This window comes from Lithobates pipiens, unplaced genomic scaffold, assembly GCF_037356315.1.
Source record: "Lithobates pipiens isolate NorthernLeopardFrog02 unplaced genomic scaffold, aLitPip1_a1.2 Scaffold_8, whole genome shotgun sequence".
NCBI classification, from domain to species: Eukaryota; Metazoa; Chordata; class Amphibia; order Anura; family Ranidae; genus Lithobates; species Lithobates pipiens.
The window spans coordinates 444,343,821-444,356,019 of NW_027507903.1; the positions used below are offsets into that span (position 1 = coordinate 444,343,821).

General features: G+C 47.0%; 1 protein-coding gene across 1 annotated transcript in view; it reads right to left on the reverse strand.

Moving 5' to 3' along the window:
• The window catches only part of NMUR2 (neuromedin U receptor 2), a 101,863-nt gene that overhangs the window by 58,278 nt on the left and 31,386 nt on the right, over positions 1–12,199 (reverse strand). Inside the window, exon 2 of the mRNA XM_077468346.1 lies at positions 5,680–5,764. Within this exon, the coding sequence (XP_077324472.1) occupies positions 5,680–5,764 (85 nt within the window). The remainder of the gene's footprint in view (positions 1–5,679; positions 5,765–12,199) is intronic.

Consider the following 12,199-nt stretch of genomic DNA (forward strand, 5'->3'; position numbering starts at 1 on the left):
TACTTAACACAACAAACCTACACAGTCCCTGTCTTATTTGCACCGCCTGTATACTGCTGTTCTGAGTATATAGGGCCTGGTGGCCCCACGTCTTTCCTTTTTTTAATATGGGTACGGGGTTCCCCTTAATATCCATACAAGACCCAAAGGGACTGGTAATGGGCAGGGGGGGCTACCCATGCCATTTTTCTCAATGATTTTCATCCATATTGCCGGAACCAGATATAACATTAAAACCGCAAGCAGTTTTAAATGACTTTTTTTCGTTAAATGTCATTTTGTGCAGGGACTGTTCTAAACATGGGAAACATGTGGCACTTCACAGGCATACTATAGACACCCCCAGGCACAATATTTAAAGGAATATTTCACTTTTTTTTTCACTTTAATCGTCATTAAAATCAGTGCTCCCGAAAAAACTGCCGTTTTTAAAAACATTTTAGGCATTGACCCATGTCCCCTGGGGCAGGAGCCAGGTCCCCAAACCCTTTTTAGGACAATATCTTGCATATTAGCCATTAAAATTAGCACTTTTTATTCCGAACGTTCGAGTCCCATAGACTTCAATGGGGTTCTAAAGTTCGCACAAATTTGCGGTCCGTTCGGAAGTTCTGGTACGATCCGAACCGGGGGGTGTTCGGCTCATCCCTATTTATGACCCTGGCCTGACTACAATTCTGGTACTCCCTTTTGCTACATATGCTGGTTTGTTTATCATCGCTGTTTGGTTGTTTGGTTTGTTCACTCAGTTTGTATTGGTGGTGTGTTCATATTTATATGCATTTACTTTTAATAAACTTACCTTCACCTATTTATGTCTGGTTCACTCTGTCACAGTCACACAGTTCTGGTCACATCTAGTCTATGACAGAATACCAGGGCCATCCCTGACCAGAAGTGGCTGTACAGGGGAACCATTTTGCTTCAGTTTGGTTGCAAACATGAATGCTGATGAGGTTATTTATTTTTCTCTGCTGCCACCTGAAAGTAGTGATTATTGTTGCCAGGCTTTGAAAGGATGGTCTAGTGACCAGTTGTTTGCAGCTATCCGTTTGGCTCACTTCCTGGACGATCAGGGTTATGTATTGTTTGGGGAGGTGCAGCCTTTGATCAAGATCTGTACTGAGCTGGCCCTGCCCTGCATCCCAGATGGCCATGATGATTTCACTCCTTTTAATATGAATCAGGTTGTATCCTTAGTATGGCTTTTTGAAGATGATCCTGATGATTTTTGTGAACACTACTCAGCCTGTTCCCCACAGGTGATTGCTGAGTGCATTGTGTCTGCTCAGTCTTTTGTTAGGGAGACTTAAAACTACAGTTTATATAACCTATACTTTCAGCATGGTCTGACATCATGCAATCGGCCCCAGCCAAGCAAACCATCTCTGCCATCAGACATCAGCCTACCCAAATGTATGTTTCCCCATCAGCCATGTCAACCTTAGTTGCAGCCCTGAGTGCCAGAGCCAGAATTTCAGCCCGGAGTGCCAGAGCCAGAGTTCCAGCCCAGAGTGCCAGAGCCAGAGTTCCAGCCCGGAGTGCCAGAGCCAGAGTTTCAGCCCAGAGTGCCAGAGCCAGAGTTCCAGCCCGGAGTGCCAGAGCCAGAGTTCCAGCCCATAGTGCCAGAGCCAGAGTTCCAGCCCGGAGTGCCAGAGCCAGAGTTCCAGCCCATAGTGCCAGAGCCAGAGTTCCAGCCCGGAGTGCCAGAGCCAGAGTTCCAGCCCGTAGTGTCAGGGCCAGAGTTCCAGCCCGTAGTGCCAGAGCCAGAGTTCCAGCCCATAGTGCCAGAGCCAGAGTTCCAGCCCAGAGTGCCAGAGCCAGAGTTCCAGCCCGTAGTGCCAGAGCCAGAGTTCCAGCCCGTAGTGCCAGAGCCAGAGTTCCAGCCCGGAGTGCCAGAGCCAGAGTTCCAGCCCGTAGTGTCAGGGCCAGAGTTCCAGCCCGTAGTGCCAGAGCCAGAGTTCCAGCCCATAGTGCCAGAGCCAGAGTTCCAGCCCGGAGAGCCAGAGCCACGTTCCAGCCCGGAGAGCCAGAGCCAGCGCTCCAGCCTGGAGAGCCAGCATTCCAGCCCAAATAACCAGAGCCAGTTTCCTGGTCTGAAGGTGTGTTACCCATTTCCATGGCCTGAAGTGCCTGCTTCCCAACCTGATGTGTCTGTGCCTGCTGCCCAGCTTGAAGGGCCTGCTTTCCAAACTGATGTGCCCGTGCCCACTGCCCAGCTTGAAGTGCCCATGCCTGCTGCCCAGCTTGATGTGCATGCTGTCCAGCTTGAAGTGCCTGCTTCCCAACCTGATGTGCCCATGCCAGCTGCCCAGCTTGAAGTGCCCGTGCCCGCTGCCCAGCTTGAAGTGCCTGCTGCCCAGCTTGAAGTGCCTGCTTCCCAACCTGATGTGCCTGTGCCCGCTGACCAGCTTGCTGTTTTCTCTGCCCAGCTTGAGGTGCCCACTGCCCAGCTTGATGTTCCCGTGCCTGCTGCCCAGCTTGACGTGCCTGTTGCCCAGCTTGAAGTGCCTGCTTCCCAACCCGATGTGCCCGCTGCCCAGCTTGATGTGCCTGCTGCCCAGCTTGATGTGGCCGTGCCTGCTGCCCAGCTTGATGTGCCTGCTGCCCAGCTTGAAGTGACCATGCCTGCTGCTCAGCTTGAAGTGCCCGTACCTGCTGCCCAGCTTGAAGTGCCTGCTTCCCAACCTGATGTGCCTGCTACCCAGCTTGATGTGCCCGCTGCCCAGCTTGAAGTGTCCGTGCCTGCTGCCCAGCTTGATGTGCCTGCTGCCCAGCTTGAAGTGCCTGCTTCCCAACCTGATGTGCCCGTGCCTGCTGCCCAGCTTGATGTGCCTGCTGCCCAGCTTGATGTGCCCGTGCCTGCTGCCCAGCTTGATGTGCCCATCCTGCTGCCCAGCTTGATTTGCCTGCTGCTTGATCTTCTGGCTGCCCCGCTTGATGTGCCTATGATGGCTGCCCAGCTTAATGTGCCTGCTGCCCAGTTCAATGTGCCTGCCGCCCAGCTCAATGTGCCTGCTACTCAGCTTGATGTTTCTGTGCCTGCTATCCAGATTGACGTACTTATTGCTCAACCTGATGTGACTTTGCTCATGGCCCGGCTTGACGCAATGGACTTTCCCCAGCAACCGCTAGTTGGAGCGTCCGGAGGTCACTCCTTCGAGGGGGGGTACTGTCAGGAAAGGTTCCCTCCGCTGGTAATATAGATCATTTGGCGTGCAGTACTGAGATCCACATGCAGGTGTCTCGTGGCAGTTTGGAGCTGTCAGAAGAGCTTTTCCCTGCTGGAATTATGTCATCTTTGGGCCGCAGTACTGGCGTCCACCAGCGGAGGGATCCTGGCAGTGTGGAGCAGGTATCACCTTCTGCAATCTGGCGTCACATGACTGATAGCAGCCATTGTATAAATACCGGGCAAGTGCACACACACCTTGCCCTGGTATTGTCCTTGTGCCCTGACCTGCAGCCTGTTTATCTGTTACCTTATCCTGAACCTTGCATCTTGCCTCCTGCATCCTACATCCTACCTCCTGAACCTGTTCTACCTGATGCTATCTATTCCTGCATCCCTGGAACCTTATCCTGCAACCTGATCCCTTTCTCCTTGTCCCCCCATCTGCTGACCTCTTGTTTATGACCCTGGCCTGGCCTGACTACGATTCTGGTACTCCCTTTTGCTACATATGCTGGTTTGTTTGTTTATTATCACTGTTTGGTTGTTTGGTTTGTTCACTCAGTTTGTATTGGTGGTGTGTTCACATTTATATGCATTTACCTTAATAAACTTACCTTTACCTATTTATGTCTGGTTCACTCTGTCGCAGTCACACAGTTCTGGTCACATCTAGTCTATGACATGCACTTTCCGCATAACATACCCAGGCCCTCGATGTCTCCAGCAGTGTATAGTATGAACCGCCCTTGCGGCAGCAGGCAAATGCCTGTGTCTGTGAGCATGGTACCAGGGAGCTGTATTCCTGCGGAACCCCTTCCAAGAGGCATCCTGGGTCCTGACACAGGTTGCATACCCAGAGCACGGTACATCCTCAAAGAAATTTTCTCCAACACTCCGAGAGAAAATATCAACTGACCTTTCCTCCTTCCGCAACACACTCTCATGCGGTGCCTCGTGCAGAAAAAACAACTCAGACTCCTCCCACTGGGATGCTTGGGTTGTGCAACTTCGCAGGCTTTTCGGCAAGGGCTCCTGCCATGCTTACGCACCTCAGTGAATGTCCGAGTAAAGATGGCGCTGATGGCGCAGTTACAACACAACCCTCTGTCCTTGCTTTACCACATGTACAGTTCAGGAGGACCAGGACCATGTAATCAGCACATCATACTGGACCGGAAACCCGGTGACATCCGCATCTTATGTACCCTCTCCCAGAAGCACAGGAGAGTGCCCCTCCCACTGGGCTGGCTCCGGGAGAGAGTAACTTAAATGCCTGACCAGACCACAGTTCCATGCCTTCCAGAAGAGACAGTGCCCCTTGTGGCCAGGCTGAACATCTAACAGTCCAGTCAGACTGATGCTGAGGCCCAATTTAGATAATTACACCCAAACCAAACTGCAGTTTAGGCAAATTTAATTTTAGAAAAAACGCATAGCGGGTGCTCTTCAGGAGCTGCCGCTACACTTGTAATCAGAATAAAAGCGACCCATATGAAAACGTTGTTCAAATCACACATGTGAGGTGGGTAAGAAGGAAAAAAACTCTGGGCAGCTGCGCTCCAGATGGAATCTAATCGGCTAATTTCACTGTTGTCTTATTTTTTAAGTAAAAAAAGTGTATTTTTTCCCCAAAAATTTCACTTGTAAGACCGTTGCCCAAATGTAACATAAAGTATTGCAACAACCACCATTTTATTCTCTAGGGTCACTGAAAAAAAAAATAATGTTAGGGGGTTCTAAGTAATTTTCTAGCAAAAAAGTAATAATTTTAACTTATAAACACTGAGTCTCAAAAATAGGCCTGGTCCTTGAGTGATTAAAATGACTTTGTCCCTTAACAAAGGGAGTTGCTAGTAGGTATAAAGTGTAGCCACTTAATGGTAACTGCTCCCTGTCAATCTCCTCTACTACAGCCATTCAGGTCCCTTGTAGTGCTGGAGCCTGCATGCCCCCTCATCTCTGTTGGCCCATCACTGTAATGAAATGCCTCCTTAACCTGTGGTTTCAAGAAGGAACAGGCAAGCTTTGACTACAAGGAAGTGGACGCAGCCTTGTCATCACCTTGTAGAAATGGTGAAAAAAAAGGGAAATTAAACTGCATATGAAGCTAATGAGGAGTCAATGAAAAAACTAAACAGAGATCCAATCAAGACACAATTCATTTTTGAGGTTTAGTATTGAGCCTCCACTTATTGGTTTCTGGAAGATGACGTACATACTGTACATGCCTTCCCGGCTTACCTAAATATCTTGAAAAAGGGTTGTTTTTTCGCTCTTTTTTTCCTACCATGCCTGGCGCCTTTTGTTTATTAGAAAGATTTTTCTTACTCTTATATGTACATACAAGAAAAGTATAATGGACTGTAAATACTGTGAATAATACAGACACTCAAAACCTTTAAAATTGCTGGAAAAACAGCTTTTGTTCATTTGTTCTATATACTCTATTATACACACAAGTATTACAATACACAACACATAAGTACACTTCATATTTTACTTACAAAGCATCTTTGTGATTGATTTTCGAGATGGTCTCTGTCCATTCACAGACATTTTATCCACTTCCAGCGAGCGATCCCCTCTTAGCTGAACAAGAATACAAGTTGAAAATGTGTAAAAAACGGATTTTGAAATGAAATGCAAGAGCACAACTATGTTGAGAAAGTGCCCATTAACTCGACAATGACATGTATACATTGGAGAGCAGTCAATATTGTGCCATCAATAAATCAATCATGTTGTACAGCAGGGGGTGAGAATTACTGTTACTCATCACCTTCTGTGTATTTTAGCCCATGCTGGGAAATCAGAGTTTCCGCAAACTGATATAACTTTAAAGGATCTCCAGGCAGATATAAAATAAAAATCATATAATTTCAGTTCTGTAGTCATGAATTCATATTTAAATATATTTTTGTAAATATAAGCAGCTTAAGTACCTAAATATGACTTAATATCAGACTTGTACAGTCCCTGTACAGCAGAGTTCAGACTGGGAGAGGGAAGCAGCACGAGGAACATACTGATATAAGGAGAGGTTAGAGTGGCAGAGCAGTGAGCTCCTTTCAAGAGGATGGAGACCTGTAGATGTAAATTAACTACATCCGATAAAAATTAGGTCTTTTGCCCCACAAGACATGGCTGTGCAGTAAAGTAAGCTTGTGTAAATCTCATAAATAGATGGACAAAAATATAAACCCTTTGGCAGGTAAAACAGTTCCTGTAAATGTGCTTTATCTGTGTATTTTGCAGCTTCCCTGTAATTCAGCTTTAAGATGGCAAACAAAATATGAAAGAAAAAAATCATAGCCTGTTAAATTTAAGGCTTGGTGCTGACCCCTCTAAGCCCACGTACACACGGTCATAGATTTTGCCAACCAAATCCGTCGGATTTTGCCCGTCGGATTTAGTCCGACGGATTGTGTCCGAAACTGTTGCATACACACGGTCGGGCCAAGTTGGTGAAAAATCCGATCTTTCAGAACGTGATGACGTAATTTCGTTACGATGGGACTACATTCAGGCTAGTAGCCAATAGCTTTGATGTAGGAATTTGATCTGAGCATGCGTGGCACTTGGTCCGATGAAAATGCTCTACACATGATCGGATTAGGTCCGTCCAGCCCAGTTGGTTGGGAAATATTTCCAACATGTTGGAAAATTGGGTCGGACGGAGATTCGGACGGAATCAGTCCGATGTATACCACACACAGGGCCGCTGATAGGCCAGTACAACTGGCCCTGCTGTACCGGGCCTGACCAGCAGGGGGGCCCGGGCAACCTGAACTGCAAAATTTTATGTATAAAAAAGTCCACCGATCAGTATTCGTTTCAGTATGCGGCTGCAGGGGAGGGACTCTTTCCTGTATTTCGGGCGCGGAAGAATACATCTTCTGCACCCGCTCCTAATGCTCCGCACACCGCACAAGTCCCGGCCAGCATATAATGTTATGGTGTTGCGGAGTGATATTCCCAATCCTCTCTCTCTCTCTCCGCGTGACAAGAACTTAGTAGTAGAGTGAAAGGCGACTCAGGCGAACAGAGAGAGCAGGGACCGGGCGATCGAGTCGAGATCTTGTGGACAATTACAGGTGAGGTGTATGCTTGCTTTGGGGGGGGGGGGGGCAGGGGGGGCTTGAAGTATCTGCAATACATACCCTGCCAATACCCAATACTCTGCAATACATACCCTGCCAATACCCTGCCAATACTCTGCAATAAATACCCTGCCAATATCCTGCCAATACCCAATACTCTGCAATACATACCCTGCCAATACCCTGCCAATACTCTGCAATACATACCCTGCCAATACCCTGCCAATACTCTGCAATACTTACCCTGCCAATACCTTGCCAATACTCTGCAATACTTACCCTGCCAATACCCTGCCAATACTCTGCAATAAATACCCTGCCAATACTCTGCAATACATACCCTGCCAATACTCTGCAATACATACCCCGCCAATACTCTGCAATACTTACCCCGCCAATACTCTGCAATGCTTACCCTGCCAATACTCTGCAATACATACCCCGCCAATACTGTGCAATACTTACCCTGCCAATACTCTGCAATACATACCCCGCCAATACTCTGCAATACTTACCCTGCCAATACTCTGCAATACTTACCCCGCCAATACTCTGCAATACTTACCCCGCCAATACTCTGCAATACTTACCCTGCCAATACTCTGCAATACTTACCCCGCCAATACTCTGCAATACATACCCCGCCAATACGCCGATACACTGCAATACTTACCCCGCCAATACTCTGCAATACATACCCCGCCAGTACTCTGCAATACTTACCCTGCCAATACCCTGCAATACTTACCCTGCCAATACTCTGCAATAAATACCCTGCAATACCCTGCCAATACTCTGCAATACATACCCTGCCAATACTCTGCAATACTTACCCTGCCAATACCCTGCCAATACTCTGCAATACTTACCCTGCCAATACTCTGCAATAAATACCCTGCCAATACTCTGCAATACATACCCCACCAATGCTCTGCAATACTTACCCTGCCAATACCCTGCCAATACTCTGCAATACTTACCCCGCCAATACTCTGCAATACATACCCCGCCAAAACTCTGCGATACATACCCCGCCAATACTCTGCAATACATACCCCACCAATTGTTTCAAGGCGGGGTCTGGGGAGGGGCAATGGGTGGGGCCAGGGGTGGGGCTGAAGGAGGGACCAGGGGCGGGGTCATAGTGGAGCTGAAGGGGGCCCCATCAGACAGGCTGTACGGGGCCCCATGATTTCTATCAGCGGCCCTGACCACACACAGTCGGATTATCTGACGACACGGTCCGATAAGACTCATTCCGACAGATTCTCTGACCGTGTGTACAAGGGCTAACACTTCTACCCTAGGTACTACCCCATAAGTGCCATTTTGGTAAATACAGCCCCATCTACAGGAAGAGGAGAGAACAGAAAGGACCTGGAAAGTGTGGTAATAGTCATTGGAGCACCACGGCACCCAATTTTTGGCTGCATATTAACCCTGTGAAGGTTGGACAGAAATATACTGAGGGGATTCATCTGACCCATGTGGGGTGTTTAAATTTAAATAGAGCAGATCTTGTGAATACATATGGAAAAAAGTTGGAGCAGGTTCCTTGGTTACCATTGAGAGTGGACGTATAGAGTGTTTGCTGGTGTATACTTCTTGATGCTGTCTGAACCTCTTATAATTTGGAGGTCGCATCCAATGGGAGCAGAATCACATACATGAGTGTGGTGGTGTTGGGCATGGTGACCACAAACAGAAGATTTGGTATAAAGTTCAAAAGCCTTTGTAAACATATAAACTTTTATGTCACTTTTTGGAACACAGAGGGTTTTGGAAGATAAAAGGTGGACTTTATTATACAGTATGTATTAATTAAGGACACTAATAAAATGTATTAATTTATTTTTATAGTGCTGCACAAAATTATTTGATACCTAAAGGGTTAGTTTTAGGGTTACATGAAAAGGTATTGTTAGGCCTTAAGGGAGGAAATGTTTGGATAACAAGATAAGGTAAAGATAGGGTTACAGTGAGGGTTAGTGTTAGAGATAAGGGCTTAGGAGAAGGGCTAATGGTAGGGATTCATTGAAGGGTTAGTTTTAGGAGTACAAGGAGGATTAGTCTTAGAAGGATAAATGTTGGGGTAACAGAGAGTTAGGGTTAAAGTGTACAGAGTTATTAATATTAGGTTTACAGGAAGGGTTCATGTTAGAAATATATAAAGCCTTAATGTTGGGTTTACATGGAGGGTTACTTTTACGTTTATAGGAAGAGTTAGTGTTAGGTTTCCATGAAGTGTTTGTTTTAGGTCTAAAGAAAAGAATAGTGTTATGGTTGCAAGAAGGGTTAATGTTAGGGTAACAGAGGGGGGTTAGTTCTAGGGCTAATGTGAAAGTTGGTTTTAAAGTTAGTGTTGTAGGGAAGGTTAGTGTTAGGGTTAAATGGAAAGTTAGTGTAATGCCGTGTACACACGTAGCCGACTATCCGGCAGACTTAGTCCGGCGGACTTCCCGCCGGACTGTCCGCCGGACTTTCCGAACAGGCTACTTGCCCACACACAGCACTTTTTCAGCGGACTAATACGGCGTACTAAGTCCGGCGGACTATCCGCCGTACTTTTGAAATGAACGGAATCGCCCACACACGCGGAGTAAAGTCCGCTCATTTTGAGCGCGTCTCCAGGTAGCCGGGGCCAGCGAAGGAGGCGTCGCTGGCCCCATCACCTGGTATGGACTTAAAGGGGAACCCCAACTCCCCCAGGTCCACATCAGACCCTTGTCCGAGCACGCTACCCGGCCGGCCAGGAAAGGGGGGGACGAGCGAGCGCCCCCCCCCCCTCCTGAGCTGTACCAGGGTGCCTTGGGGAAGGGGTGACCGCGCGGCCCCCCCACCCCAAAGCACCTTGTCCCCATGTTGATGAGGACAAGGGCCTCTTCCCGACAACCCTGGCCGTTAGTTGTCGGAGTCTGCGGGCGGGGGGCTTATTGAAATCCGGGAGCCCCCTTTAATAAGGGGCCCCTCGGATACCGGCCCCCCACCCTATGTGAATGAGTATGGGGTACAATGTACCCCTACCCATTCACCTGTAAAAAAAAGTAAAAAAAAAAAACACAACACACAAGGGTTAAAATAGTTTATTGCACAGCTCCGGGGGTCTTCCGTCTTCGGAGGTCTTCTCGCCGGACTCCTCCGCTATCTTCTGCTAGCTCTTTTGCTAGCGGAGGAGCCCGGCTTTCTTCTTCGCCGCCGCCCTCTTCTTCCGACTTCGGGGGTCTTGTCCCCCTCTTCGGTTCTTCTTGCCGGGCCACCGCTCCTTCTTCTAGCTCTTTTACAGGCGGTGGCCCGGTCTTCTGTCGCCGCTGTCGCTGTCTTCTGTTCTTCTCTTCTTCTCTTCAGATGTTGCCTCGTCGCATCCTCCGCTCACAATGGCACGGACGCGACGCGCGGCGACTTATATAGGGACATCACCGGATGATGTCCCCGCCTATTATGATGTCAGTCCCAGAATCCCAGGAGGCTACACACGGGCGGATTGTCCGGCAGACTTGAGTTTGCCGGACTTTTCCACCGGATTGTTTGATCGTGTGTACGCGGCATTATGGAAATTTGTAGGTTCTGTATATAATTGTATTCTATTTTATATGTATTGCCCTCACAGTGCACACACTAATAATTTTTTCAGTACATGTTTTGCATTCTTTCGAGTCCTGATTAGTACTAGCCTGCCTATATAACACCCCTTGTTATCATAAACGTACAATTGTAATATTAATGTGATAACTTCATAATCATGTTTATTCAAAACTTTCAAATGCGTCATAATAAAGCAGAACAGTTATTTGGAAAGATGCTGAGCATATATTTTGTGTCTGTTCCCTACTGCAGTAGTTATTATTAATTTGGAACCACTAATCAATATGAGGATAGGAGTTGCCTATCTATAAAATATATGTCAGGTGGCGAGCTTTGCCTAGGAGTGGTTTCCAGGTGACCCTGAGTATCTAAAACAAGGAGCTTGATAATCAGCCGGTTGAGGTAAGCCTTTTGCTTACATTTGAGTTATCAGACTTCCTTGATCGGTAAGGCATTTTTGGGACAAAGGGTACCTATTTTACTTCCCTTAATCAAACTCTATTGATTGGTGATTATATGTTATGTTGTCACTGTCTACTGTCCATTGGAGTAGTATAGATAAGAAAGGGAAGAATAGTGCTGTTCACAAGTATATGTAGTACATCTGCTAGATAAAGTAGTTTAGAGGCAAAAGGGTATAGGCACACGTAGAGAAGACTGGCCAGTCATTATGGGCATTAAATTAAGTAAGGATACTTAGATAAAATATTTAAGTCAGTTAGAAATTCATGATTAATTAGTGTTGGGCTGGGTACACACAGGCCAAAAATCATCCAAAATGTATACGTTTGGCAGGAACCGACCAATGCGTACACCTGTCTGTTCTACAGAAGCCAGTTGAACGTGCATGCTGGAAAACCAGCATCTGACCGGCATCCAATGGCTGCCAGCACTGATCAGTGTGTTCTGGCGTGTGGGGCTCCCCCTGTCGGAACACAATATCACAGTGCGGGTGAACATCGCACTAACATTACACATAGAAAAAAAATTCTCGTGTGTATACCACATAAGAGATACAGGAAGGGTTAGTGTGATGGTGGGATGTTGTTCTCTGTAATGCAAATTAGAAATCAGCCCCATTATTCTAATTCCTGTAAAAATGTATTCTGCCGCAATATAAATGCATGCTGTTAAAATGAGTGAGTTATTTAATTTCAAACAGGCCATTGATTCAAGACAGAGGCACACAATTGGGATTGCCATTTGCCTGACATCCTAATCATTACAACTATATAAAAAAGAAGTTGACAAAATGGGGATAAGGGGTGACACTGGAGGCAAATGAAAAGTATTAGATCAACAGGCAAAGAATCAGCATGTTCTGTTCAAGGTGTAAAGCAGA